Genomic DNA, 14,970 nt, shown 5'->3' with positions numbered 1-14,970 from the left:
AGCTAAATGTAAAAGTTCACCAATTAATTCTTGATACATAGTAATGTCAATCAGTTCATTTGTGGAAGGGAAACTCTTAGCATCTCCTTTTAACACTTCTACATTTTTCTAGATTATGTTTAATGATTATTATAATGATTCAATATATTCAGATTGATACAAACTAATACCATTTTCATGTTTAACTATTTCTATACCTAAAAACCTACCGGTTTTGTTCTCATGTAATTCAATAACCATTTGACTGGCGCAGTTTGGTCAAAACATGGCTCTTGCGCCAATAAAATACAACCAACCAACCAACCTCATGTAATTCAAATATTCTTTTGATGCTATTTGCAATCACTTGATACGTTTCATCATTATTAGAAAAATTGCCAAATAATCAACATACATACATAATATATAAATATTTTTACCAACAATTTTAATGAACACACAATTCTCAGAAGCCAGCTGCATCAATCCAATTTTTTCTAATTTACCTTTTATAGTCATATACCAGTTTTTATCAGATTGTGGTAAACCATACAGACTCTTTTGCAACTTACAAACTTTTTCATCTCCTATTAATTTTTCATAACCAGGTGGAGGTAACATTTAAACAGTTTCTTCAATATCACTATATAAATATGCAGTTTTAATATCAAAGAATTTAAAAAATAAATTTAATTTAGATGCAAGCGCAATTACATTCTGATGGATTCAATGTTTACAATGGGTGAATAGGACTCGGAATAATCTTTATTTTTTATTTGATTAAAACCTGCTTCTTCAAGTTTCGCTTTGTAGGTAAAATCCTAGATGGGCCCACCTTTTGGCGACTTATTTGAAATCTCGCCAAGTTGATTACTAATTGAATATTTGTTATTATTATTATTTTTCAAATAAAAACGATACTTGAAGGCCAGAAATAATAATAAATAAAGTAAAATAAATATAATAAATAATAATAAAAATAAAATAAATATAATAAATAATAATAAAAATAAAATAAATATAATAAATAATAATAAAAATAAAATAAATAAATAAAATAAAATAAAGTAAAATCCTAGATGGGTCCACCTCTTAGCGACTTATTTGAAATCTCGCCAAGTTGACTACGAATTGAATATTTGTTATTATTATTATTTTTCAATTAAAAAACGATACTTGAAGACCAGAAATAATAATAAATAAAATAAATATAATAAATAAATAATTATAAAAATAAAATAAATAAATAAAATAAAAATAAATAAAAAAATCAGTCTAGGTTGCCACATTGGTGACGTTATCGCCACTCTTTTGGCGAGAATTCAAAAAGACGCCAAGAGGTGGGCTATGCTAGGATCCACCCCATCCCTTATTCAAAAACAAGTTACTGACAATAAATTATATCTTAATTCAGGAACACAACTAACATTAGTAATTGTTAAATTTGTAGGATTATTACACAATTTTTGTTTTAACTGTTCTGACTCCCTCACACAAAATATTAGAGTCTTTACCTGCTAAATAAATATCCTTTGTTTCAGGGATTATTTCTTCAAACCACATACTGTCTTTGGCCATATGACAAGAAGTTCCATTGTCCAACAACCATATTTTATTATTTTGACTTTCTTGCAAATGAGTAGTAGTAAAAACATTATAACTAATACTTCGTTGTTTTTTTGACTGTTTGACATGATGTTGTGTATTTCGCCTTTGTTTATTTTCATCACATGGAGCACTTCGACTAGTATTTTTATTATTGTAAAAGCAGTCCTTGGCGGTATGATTTGAGCGTCTGCAGATGTAACAGAGCCTTGCATCTGAACTTTTGTTTTTTCTAGAATAAAACACTTTAGCATTGATTCATTCAGCATGAGTGCTCGTCGGCGAATAACAGACATTTTCTTCTTCACATAAAATTTCTAATACTTCATCCATTGACTTGTCACGTTGGGATTTGAGCGTCTGCAGATGTAACAGAGCCTTGCATCTGAACTTTTGTTTTTTCTAGAATAAAACACTTTAGCATTGATTCATTCAGCATGAGTGCTCGTCGGCGAATAACAGACATTTTCTTCTTCACATAAAATTTCTAATACTTCATCCATTGACTTGTCACGTTGGGGTTTGAGAAGTTCTCGTACTTTAGAGAATTTTCTTTTCAATCCGCGCACTGTATAATAAACGAGCTTCCTAGGTGTGACATCCAGTCCTAAAGAATGACACTTCTTAGCCAATCCTCTTGCTCTGGCAACATAATCGTTTGCCGATTCATTACTTTTCATTCGAAGATTTTTCATTTCATTGCCGGTATCTATTTTGCAGTTTCATTGCCGGTATCTACCCGTGAATGTTAACTTTATTTTATCCCAAAGAATTCTTGCATTTTCCTCTACTGCGAACTATAGGGCATGTTTGTCTGACAATGATAATTTAATTTAAGCTACGGCGACAGAATTTTTCTGATTCCATTCTGCTGCATCTTTTTCATTTAGATTGTCTGGTTTTATCGCGGATATCACACAGTCCAATCTTTTCAAACTCAGTGCTGCCTGTATTTTCAAAGTCCAAATAAATAATTAGCTCCATTAAGTTTAGGGATGTTTAATTTGCCCATGCTGACAATTTCGTTTCTGTCAGTTTCATTTTAGTCCACACAGTTTACTTAGAATTTTAACGAAACATAACCACGCTCTGCTACCAATTTGTTGTTAATTTTCTATAAATCTCAGCATGGCTCTTGAAGACAGCACATTTGTTAGAAAAGAAAAGAACACAGGTATTAACGGTTACGCACACAGCATGTTAAGCAATTCGCGGGAGGAATGCGCCGGAACGAAGTCAGCAGCGTAACCACACAGATATTCTTACACGAGGGAAAATAGTTCACTCGCTTCATCCCAACAAAAACACTTTGAGCTAGATGGTTGAAATTTGGTATATGGTTTTTAAACCAAATTTGTAGATTTTTGGTGATGTTCATGCAGAGTGTTATATAAAGCATTTCATCGCTATAAGAAAAATAAACTCTTTATTCCACTAACAACCATCGGAACATCACTACTTAGCGCACGCATACATACAACGGGGATTTCCCCGGGCGAAGTATAAACATAGATTGTATTAGGGAAAGTAAATTGGTATCGCTTTAGAATGACATGAATGAAAGATGGCGCTATGATCACTACAGATTTCTAATCCGTTTAGAAGTCTGTTTCTCCGGCTGTTCGAATATAAGTTAATCTTATAACTAGGAAAAGAAGAGAACTAGGTGGATAAAATTCTATACAAGAATTTATCTCTATAGAATGAATTTATCTCTATATATTTATCTATCTTTCAGAAACATTTAAAAGCTATTATTCAAAAACGCAGTGACTTAAATATATCAAATTTGGTATGTGAATTTCTGATTGATATTTGTAGATCTGCGTTTAAATTTTATTTCAATCGGATGAGAAAATGCATCTAAAATTTGATTTAATTTTTTTCTTTTGAAATTTGAAATTTTTGATAAAAATTTGATTTTTGGATACTATTTATCATATGCCAGTGATTAATCGCCAAAAAACTCGCCAAGCATTAGACGAGAAATTCTATAAAAATGCTAACTTCATGCCAAGGGTTAAGTTCGTAACTATAGAACTCAAATATGATACAAGACATTCTGGGATAACACCTTTATTAGAGCGAATGTAAAAAACTTTTTAGTAGACCACCACCGCTCTTTTTTTTCAATATCAGCAATTACAAAAATGACAAACTCCCAGAATGTTATTTAATTTAAGAAAATATACTGAATAAATTATAACTTTATTTGGATTAACTATTTTCAAATTTTATTCCTCTTATTATGTAAAAATAAATAAAAAGGAATTGGATCAATTTAAAAAAAATAAAATCTCAAATTATAATTTGTAGAATATCTTAATTTATAATTTAATGAAGAACTTTTAATGATATTTTTTCATCTATTTCTAACAATCAAAGGAAGAAAACGACGATTTTCAAATTAAAGACATGGTTTTCAAGAATATTCAATTGAAATAAAAATTTTAGTACTTTTGTGTCATTTCCTCTAATATATTTACTTATTGAATAAACTTTTTTTTTTATTATAGGACTTCAATTTATTTTTGGAAGCATCTGTATACTCAATTTTATGCTCATATTGGACCTCAATGCATTGGTATGCTGCTAGCATATTTTATTTCCGAGTATCCAATTCGAAAAGTTGACAAGGTGATTAAACTTTTTTGAACAATGATGTAACTTTTACATTTGCATTTACAAGTATTTTTTATTTGTAATGAGTATTTTCTTTAGTAAGGTATTGGAAATTTGTTATACGGTTTTAGTTTTCATTCAAATATTTATAACAATTTTTTGTTTATTTCTTTATATGGAAATGTGATATGAACTGAATTCAGTGGGTTTTATTTTAAGTATGCTTATTTTCAGCTCTTTACATGAATAATATAGAAAATAAGAATTTCAATACAAATTGTTTTGAAAATAAACCCTTTTATTTAGAATTCTAAATATATATATCTATATATTATTTTAATTAGTTTTTATTTTTAAAATTTTAATTTATTATTAATAATTATAAATATAAAATATAGAAATCCATTTTACACAAACCTGCGGGGAATTAAGTTTCCATACAAGTTTCTAAGCATTGTATCTGCATGGAATTAACATTTTATTTAATAAATTGAATAATCTAAAATTCAGTTCTAAAATTATTATTATTATTAAAATTATTTATTGTTATCGAAATTCCAATATACAAATATGACGAAATTCAAAACTTTATACGACGTATAATAAAAAAATATATATAAGAGTTGCAATCAAAATCAGTCTTTACAAACCTATAATAAGTAAAAAAGATGCTTAAAAATAATTAATAAACGAAAAAAAAAAAAAAAACTTACGTTCATTTAAAGGAAAATTTGTTTTCTTTTTTGGTTGTAAAACGATTATTGTTTTTTTTGTTTGTTTAAAGTAAGTTAAAGAAATTTAACGTTTAAAATTATTTGTAATTGAATTTATTTTAATAATAAAACTGGAATATCAATTCTTCAGATTTCAAAAAAATTTTTTAGATAATCTAAAGTTATTTTATTTCTAAGTTTGTAATCTAATTAATTATGTAATAATTCACAAAATGAATAATTTGTTTAATAGTTTCTTTGTTTAAAATACTATTTATTTAATTAAATCTTGATTTGAACAATCTTATTTCATAAATTTTACAACTATGATCAAAAATCAATCTTTATTTGTTGGGAAGAATAAATTTACTTAATTATAAAAAAATAGATGGTTATTTGAAATGCAGATTTCTCAAATAAATATCTTTGTTATTATACATTATAAAAGGTTTAATGTAAGTTTCAGCTTTGCATCAGAGATAAATCCCGATTTTCCCGAAAATGTCCAAAGAATATGAAGCCTATTTAATATCGAAAATCAAATGTCCACCCATTGATGTGGCATGGAAATTTGAAAAAAGTGCTGACGTTTTTAAATTTCGTAGAAAATTTCTGAATAAGGTTCAAAATAAGAAGTTTATTAAAAAGTCCTTTTCCTTTTCATCTAAAAATGGTATATTAATAAAATTGTTGAGAATAATTAACCATTAAATTACTTAGATATACTCTCTTCCTGCATGGAAATATATTTCCTTATGAATTTGTTAACTTTTAATTTGCAATTTATTTAAAAAATGCTAGCATCAATTTACAGCGAAGCATGTAAATTTCCCCATTACAAAACATCTTTAGCTTTCATTCAAATCTAAAACACTGATTATTTTTTATTTATATGTATATAAATTACCAATTTCAAATATTTAATTTGAAACTAATTTTTAAATGAGCAACGAAGCAATTTCAGCAATAAAGGAAGTAGCAGAATCATTCTTTTGTTTGAAATCGATATCTGCTGACTCTTTATCATATTATGATGAAGAGTTATTAGTTAAAATAATGGAATTCGAAAAACATTTAAACATTATGATGTTATTCCAACATTTTCCTTCTACAACGAAAAGCAGCGAATCATCTTTTAGTACCAAATTATGTCTTTATTAAAAAATGATTCTTTAGAGATTAAAGCTATTTTGGGACATATGCGTGACACTGACATACGATACAACTAATAAAATACTGATATTTGTAGGTGTCGAGTATATATATAATGTAAAATACATATTTTTGAGCAGTTTTCGTGACCAGAGATATACAAAGCACTTTTGAATCGCTTTATTTTATCCCATAATTTATGAACAAGCAAGAAGTGACGGGATGCGTCAATCTACAGCATGATACAAGAGCGAAAGAGAAAAAAGCTACAGAAATATTTTTCCCGATGATTATATACCATGAGATTCTGATAGGGAGTTCTTTACACGTGTCGATTTAGGTAAGAGGAAAATAGGTATATTTTAAAAGAATTTGCGTAGTTTGACAAATTTTTATCCTTTCACTCGGAGTGAAGGCCGCGGTGGCCTGGTGGTAAGGTCTCGGCTTCGGTATCGGAAGGTTTCAGGTTCGAGATCCGCTTCCACCGAAGAAAAGTTGTGCAAGCGGGTCTGTGTACGTTAAACCGTCCTGGCCAAACTTCCTCCCGCTGGTGAGGTGTGGAGAGGAGGGGGTGCCAGCTCAGGTGTCGTTCTCATCATCTGACCGAGGTTCAAAATTAAGAAGTCCGTCTCAAAGTAGTCCTAGTATTGCTTTAAAACGGCACGTTAATATAACTAAACTAAACTAAACTTCACTCAGAGTGTGGGAATTGCGGGTTTCAGCAGTTTTACGGAGCTCGTGTTGATTTAATTAAATAAAAAAAGATAGAGTTGGATCAGGAAATAAAAGAACATTTTAGAATTAAGTTAATATGGGTAAAATTAAAATATAATTTTAGAAATTAATTATGATTTAATTTAAATATATATATATTTCTCATCTATAGGTTTCATGTTTCTATCTGTAAAATTTCCTGAGATTATTACAATTCAAATTTATCGACTTGTAATATCTCAGGAAATTACATACCTCAGGCCGGCATTTAAGCGAGCTTTTCGCTGTAATTTTCAGTGATAATACACACACACACACACAACACGAGATATTATTAAAAGAAAGTGGTTAAGACAACGCTTGGCGCAATCTTCCAGCTGCGAAAGATTGCATGTTGTGAACGAGAGGGTGATAATTGTCGACTTCCAGATGTAGGAGGTGACAATTATCTCCTACTCTCGGAGGAAGTAGGAGATAATTGTTATTTATTCTTCGTTTTATTTTCTTCATTCCCATTATAGATTCCATTTGTTCATTCAAAAAATTTAGATTGATAGATGATCAACCCTTTGACAAATTTGATTCAAAATTTAATAAGAACATACTTTTTAAACGCAAGACTTTTATACCGAATTTCATCTGTCTAGCTCTCTAAGTTTCGCAGTTATTGATTTTGCTGGAACATGGACATTGGAGTCATAGACTTCCTTTGAATGGATTTCATTCAAAATTTGATAGAAATCTACAAATTTGGTTATATACCAAATTTCATCCGTTTGACCCAAATATGGTTTTGAGTTATTGTCTTCATAATTAGATAGACGAATACACCGACAGTCATAACACCAAAAATATATATTTCAAATTTCTGGAGTTCTGAAACGAGGAGATTTATTAATATTTGGAATTTGAATTCGCCGATGATTACAATACTGTCTCTATACTTTGAAAAATATAAAAACATATAGAAGGTAAAAATCTTAATGTTATTGTGGTTTCCTTCCTGTTCTTTTGCTGAAAACAAGAGAATATAACATTTAATGATATAATAATCAAATCGGATTAAACATCGTCCTGCCCACGCATCCAGAGTTTCCGGTTACGTGGTGTTTAGACCGTTGTCACGGAGGCAGGAGTCAAAGTTGAATCCCAATGACCATCACCGGTTTTTTAAAAAAACCCCTCCCAAAGGAAGTACATTTCCTTTATAGAAGTGGAGGTACGTCGACCCCCAAAATCTTAATATACCCACGAAGGGCGTTAGAACCAATAACCATCCTGAATGCTTCTTTGTCCCATATTTGGGATGCCATCCCTGTGGGGGAAAGAAGAGAATACGACTAAATTCTACTTGCTATAAGATGCCATGTGACTACAAAATCATATGGTGGACTTCACTGGTATTAGTTCTGCCTATAGCGTCAGAAATTTTATGGAGTTAAAGCTGATTCCCGACTCGGATCATGAAATCGTGATGTTTTTCTGAGGACTCATGACTCGAGATGCCTTAAGGGTACTAAGGATTCAATGTTATTAATTTTAAATGTAATTAATTACATCATTTATCATAATCTTAATATTTTACATGCCTGTTTAGTCTTGAAAATATAACACTGCTTAATGGCATTATGTTAAATATAAAAAAATTTCGAATTCGAAGTTGGATGACTTGTGATGGTAGAACTTTTTATTATCAGATTTTCTCGTTTTCTGGCATATCTTATCAAGCATATCATTTGAATGATAAGAGGGAGATCTTTTCTTTGATAACTGTCATTCCACTTTCATTTTATTGAGATGAGATGAGATAAGTTCCAGAAAATGTATTGAACTTTTCTAAGTTAAAAACCTTTTCCGGAGCCCATGAGATTAAGAGTTGATCTCAATTTATCTACTAGATGTTAACAGTTCATGCACTTTTGAAAAAAAAAATTATGATTGAATTAAAAACAATGTAAGCTAATATATAAAAGAAAGTGACCCAATAGAGGAAAAGAAATGTAAATGTAATTTTATTGTTAGATTCAGCTATTATATTCAACCATCAAAAGAAGCAATTGAGATTGAAGTCCACTGAGAAACAGCCGTAAATTCATCAATTTTGACTACGTGGGATAAAATTATTCTTTGTTTAAATTCGATGATTATAATTTGCAAAGACAATTTTATCGATATTAATAAATAGGATGACCAAAGAATAACTTTTCCTATTCATTCAGGGAAAATTATTTTATGAATACCTTGTACCTTATATAAAATCAATGTGATCACATGCCTTAAGCATAGTAAATTTTCTTCTACATCTATGAAATTTTGTTGACATATAGAATAATAAAAATTTGAGATGGTTAGGAATATTAAATATTCGATTGTCATTCAGTGATATAAATAACAAGGGAAGACGTAATTCAAGGCATAATAATTTCCCAATTTAAGTGGGAAATTATTATGCCTTGGAATTGTTTTTGTACTGAAAATATTCCTCATATTTTTAACATTACTACTGAATTAAGTGCGAATGATATTTAAATTAAATTAAAAGATAAAAAATTAAATTTGGGGTAGGAAAATAAAGAATGGATGGATCAGAAATTTTTTTAGTTTCCTTCAAAAATGTTTTGAAGACTTTTAATCCTCGTTTTTTTTCTTTGTACGAAATTTTCAAATACAGTTTTTTTTCATAATTAATGTATTAAATGCAAATGAGTTTTAAGTTGGAAAAGGATTTTTTTTTAATTATTATTTTCTCGTATACGCAGCATAGTGAAAGTATAGTAATCGTCAAAAAATTAGAAACTCGAGATTTTGACCACTCTGAGTTCGAAAAACACATTTTTGGAAAATTTCCATTTGTCTGTCTGTCTGTGACAAAAATAACTCAAAACCGCTTTGAGCTGGACAGTTGAAATTTGATACACAGTCTTAATACAAAATTTGCAAATTTCTATCAAATTTTGAATAAACTCTGTTCATAGGAACTGCGTCTGTCAGGCTGTTCGAATATAAGTTAACACGGTAATTACAAAAAGGAGAGAGCTAGAAAGGTGAAATTTGGTACACAGGTTTAACATATATAGTTTAGACACCATTCCAACTACGGGTTGCTATATGGTTATAGCCTCATCCAACTATGAGCTGACCGTCTGTCGGTCTGTACTTTCAGAAACATGCAAACATGATTAATTCAAAAACGTAATGATTTAAATATATCTAATTTAGTATCAGATTTTGTGACTACAACTACAGTTTTGTGTCAAACGTTTTTTTCAATCGTTGGGAAAATCGTGTCTAAAACACAAATTGCATTTTTGGATACTATTAACTCACGTAAAGGATTAATCGCCAAATATCTCGCCAAGGATGACCTGATAGACTCAGTAAAATTGCTAAATACACACGAAAAGTTAAAATTTTGTAACTATTGTACGCCAATGCCATGTAAGGCGATATTTGGCACAACAAGTTTATTAGAGAGTATGCGAGAAAGTTTTGGGGAGACCATACCCAATGGTTTTAAAAGGAATGTATTATAAAAGAAAATGTAATGAATGATGGCAGATAAAAACATTTTAGACTTCACTACTAATTCGTTTAAAATTTTGTGTTGAAAATATCAGTCGATTTAACATTTGCACAAACGGATTTTATTTTAGAGGTAAACGGTTGAAATAATGCAAGGCTAAAAAAAAGGAAGGAATGGAATAAAAATAATTCGCCAATGTAAGATTGGTAAAATTTTAAAACTCTTGAAAGATACATATTTGATTAAAATGCTATTTAAAAAGTAGGAAGTAGGTGTCAAATTTATAAAAAAAATTAATTATTAAAAATTAGAAATTTTTAAATATGGCTCAGTAAATAAATAAAACTTAAAGAAATATTGTAATAAGTAACAATATTAATAAAAAATTCTCATTTGCTTCAATAGCTCTTTGGAATATATGGACATTAAAATGTTGGTGGTAAAGATATTTTCCTAAGACTATTCAACCATCTGTTTAATTAAATAAAATATTCCGTATGATATATTAGATGATATATGTTTTGTACGAATATTTTTTATGTACATCATATGATATATTTTTTGTCTGAATTCTTAAAGAGAAATGACACAGAATTCTTAAATTTCAATTGATTTTTTTCTTCAATTCTCATAAATTTTGCTTGAACAAAGGTAGACAGTTCTGGACTTTTAGATCATAAAAGTATTGATAAAGATTGTCTTGTACATTTAACTAATTATAAAATGAGGCGGGAATTCGAAAATGAAGGCAACAAATGTCTCTAAGGAGAGGCTGATCGGCAATCTAATATTGTTTAGTTCAAAGCTTTAGAAGAATCTATAATACTTGGAAAAAAATAAAGTAAGTAATATATTTAAAAGGCATGAAACAAAAACAACTGACAGACAGATGCGATTAACGAGAAATGAATACCAGGACAGAATAGCTGAATAAAGAATCATGTCTCATTTTCCGATAAATTTCAGTGTGGAAAGGAATTAAGAGTAACCTTAAACCATATGGAAAAGATAGAAATTTGCAGACATATGAATGATAAAAGTAGAATCACTCTTATCCGGTCTAATCTTGAGTACGGATATCAGATTTATCAAGTAGCTGTATACCATCTAACCTAAAAAGACTAGAGAGAATACAGCTAAGTGCAGTCAGAATCGTCACTGGCCTCAGACACTGCTGCCTAAATGAAATTGTGTTACACGAAGCCGATCTTCAGCCATTATCTCTGCGAAGAGAGGCAAATTTCGTAAAGTACTTGGCCAAGGTTAAAAGTTTTGCGCCTCATAATAGGATCTCAAATTTCTTACTGAACTTGTCGAGAAATCACAGGCTGAAAAAAGACACTCCTCTTGGTTTGATGAGGAGACAGGGTGTTTGGTGAATATAAATGTTGAGCTATGTACTCCTTCTACTCAAATGACACCAACTTCTTTGTTTGATAATATTGTTTTTAACAAATATTGGAAATTAATCTTACAAAAACATCCAGTTTCTGGCCCTCGAGGTCATTGGTGTTACCCCCGATCAAGCCTTGAAAATCTGCACTGATGGAAGCAAAATGGAGTCTGGGAGAACTGAAGGTGGCATATTTTTAAAATCAAATAGAGGGGAATAGGGGCAATGTTTTAGAAACCCAAACCATAGTTCAGCTTTTCGATCTTAACTTCTTGCTATTAACAAAGCTTTGGACCTCGCCTTGGAGACTGATCATTCCCAAATTTGGATCCTCACAGACAGCAAGACCTCAATACAATATTTAAAGGACTGGCCACACATTCTTGACAAATTGGGACAAAGCATTGTCTCCAAATTAACTACATTCACAAGGACCGGGTCAGTGAGAATACAGTGGATCCCTTCCCATGCGTGCATCCACGGAAATGAAATTGCAGATGCTCTGGCTAAGGAAGGAAGCCTAATTCTTCCCCCCCTATCTTCTAGATTGCAGACACCAGAGATCCACGCCTTGTTTAAACTAAGATCTAAGATGAAATGGAGGATTCCCCCAGAGCATGACTGGTATGCCGGTAGGTATCCAGGCTTGTCCTTGGCGTGCACCAGTCCAAGGAGTGTTCAAAAGCTCTTGTCTAGGCTAAAGTCTGGTCATCAGAGGCCAAAAGATGTATACTCCCTTGCCACTGCTCGACCGACGCTTCTCCCCCTCATATCACTGAATGTATTGGCACCTCTGTGAGACAGCTGGTGAATGAGGGGGAGTCAATTTACAATCTTATCATGCGATTCGATCTCTTGGACTTGGCTTGAATTGGTGTTCAATCCAAAGGGGGGAGGGATAAGAAATAACAAAAGTAAAATACTAAAAGAAATGAGAGCAATTATTATCGTATCTTTTTCATAAAAGGAGCGAACTAAAATAAAGATATATAGTGCTACAAAAATAAATTTATAAATAAATTTCTATGATTGCTATTCAGTTTTGAATAACTATCTTTTAATATGAATTATATTAGATAATAGTAATAATGCTGCTTTAATTCCAGTTTGATATGCATGAAAGCGTAAGAATAGAATAGTCATTGATTAATACCCAGCCATCAAATGGATTTAAATACTTCGTCTGATCAAATTGCTATGGAATGTATATCAAAATTTGAGAAAAATACGTCACAGCAGTTTTATTGGTTTAAATTATTTAGTTGGCTATTCAAAACAGATTTCTAAGCTTGTACTCGTCAATGAAGGTTAAATTAAAGTTAATATTTTGTCTGAAATATCATACTGTATTCATTTCCGATGATCGTTATGGAAACGGAAGCTACCAGTTTTTTTCGAAAATCAGTTTATATATATATATATATATATATATATATATATATATATATATATATACATACACATACACGATTTTTTTTAGAACTTCAAGGAGGAAAAGGTAGGTAGCAAAGTAGTTAGCATTTTTTTGTTTTTGCAACAAAGTAGAATTCTTTAAAAAATAATGCAAATACAGATAGGGAAATTTTAGCACAATCTTTCTTCTTATAACACTTATTTAAGTGAAATTATATAAAAAAAATTGCAAGAATACAAAAAAAAAAATTTTTTTTTCCACATTTATTTTTAAAAAAAATTTATTTCTGATTTAACTAATTGTATGTCATTTTGTAGGTATTTTTAATTAAAAAAATATTTTAGCTTAAACATTTCCTCTCATATTAGTAGCTTTTTATTTAAACTCGAAATGCCGGAGTTTTAACTCCCACTTCCTCTCTTTCTTATCCAATAACATATGTGGATACAAACAATGGATAGAAAATTCAAAAATTTAAACCAATAAAATTGCTACTTTGCATTTTTCCCAAGTCAAAGTACAATTTAATTGAACTAGTTGGTGCACCAAAATGATGGATGTATTTTTAATATGATTTTTTCTTTTATTTCTCAGCGCATCGTAGTTCCCTTTTGGATAATATGTATAGTGACTCTTTCGTCTATTATATTTGGGCTGCATAGCTATCGAGACGGACAAGCGATGCACCGAGGATTGGCTATCTTTTACGCAGCGGTTCATAGACAAGCTTGGGCTATAGCCTTAGCTTGGATGATATACGCATGCTGTGCTGGTCAAGGAGGTATGTGTTTCGATTTTAGAATCCCTTTCTCTACTAATAATGATGGAGAATATGTACTTTTCGATTGGGATAAGCTGTTTCACTTAAAGATATCATATTTAACTCAAATCTACTCTGGAAGATGAGAAAGCGTACTTCAGGCCGATTTTTCTGAAAGCCTTAATTAAAATTTTATTTAATTAAAAATTAAATGAGATTTTGGCTTTTTTCTGCAGTAAGTCCCAAAAATATTTTAGTATAAAACTGATTTTTGAAAATTTTATAAATTGCCTTTTTAGTGATATAAATAGTTATAATTTAGTTATTATGTAAAATTACTGTACTTTTTTGGCACTTTTTTCAAGACATCATTTTTGTATAATGTTCAACTGCAGATTTTATTATTACAATGAAAAGTTTTCATTGTTTCGCCAAATATTTGATTTTTTTTCCATTGTTGAAGGGTAATAAAGAATGATTGCGCTTATTATTTTTCAATTTACATGAAAAAAAAGAATAAGGAAAGATGTTACTGAAAAAGACAAAGTATATTTTGAAAAGAAAAGTATCCAGATACTTAAAAAATTTTAAGGGCGCTATGATATTATTGAACTCCACATTGTTAGAAAGAACAAACATAGTATGTGCATTAATTGAACAGAATACGTATAAAATGACTTAAAATTTTGTCGCAGTCGGATGCTAAAAATGCTATGGCGAAGAAATCATGAACATCATGGTAAGTATATGACGGTTTTTTCAGATTAAACATTATCAATACTAAGCGAACTAGTTGGTCGCCAATGGCTGCTAGAACTGATAGAAGGGTAGATTGATGTAACTAAATATTTATAGCTAATAATTTGGGAGAACAAGGTGATCAGGTTAGTCAGGTAGTTATTGATAAATTCTTTTCAAATAAATAAAGAGAAATATTAAAAAAGAAGCGATCAAAATGCAACGAAATCCCGTAAAATTTCAAAATATTTTAAAATTTGAGCAAAAAAAAAAATGATTAACAAGCTATCTGATCTGATGGTTATGGCGAAGAAAGTTGCATATTTGAAAATAGGTTAGTTGTATTACTTTCCTTTC

General features: G+C 30.1%; 1 protein-coding gene across 1 annotated transcript in view; it reads left to right on the top strand.

Annotated features, from left to right (window-relative positions):
* LOC129963631 (O-acyltransferase like protein-like) overlaps positions 1–14,970 on the top strand; it is a 69,604-nt gene that overhangs the window by 45,068 nt on the left and 9,566 nt on the right. Inside the window, exons 12-13 of the mRNA XM_056078114.1 lie at positions 4,101–4,221; positions 13,710–13,896. Coding sequence (XP_055934089.1) covers positions 4,101–4,221; positions 13,710–13,896 — 308 coding nt within the window. The remainder of the gene's footprint in view (positions 1–4,100; positions 4,222–13,709; positions 13,897–14,970) is intronic.

This window comes from Argiope bruennichi, chromosome 3 (assembly GCF_947563725.1).
Source record: "Argiope bruennichi chromosome 3, qqArgBrue1.1, whole genome shotgun sequence".
NCBI classification, from domain to species: Eukaryota; Metazoa; Arthropoda; class Arachnida; order Araneae; family Araneidae; genus Argiope; species Argiope bruennichi.
The sequence above is the reverse complement of the archived record's forward strand: the minus strand, read 5'-3'. Positions and strand labels throughout refer to the sequence as shown.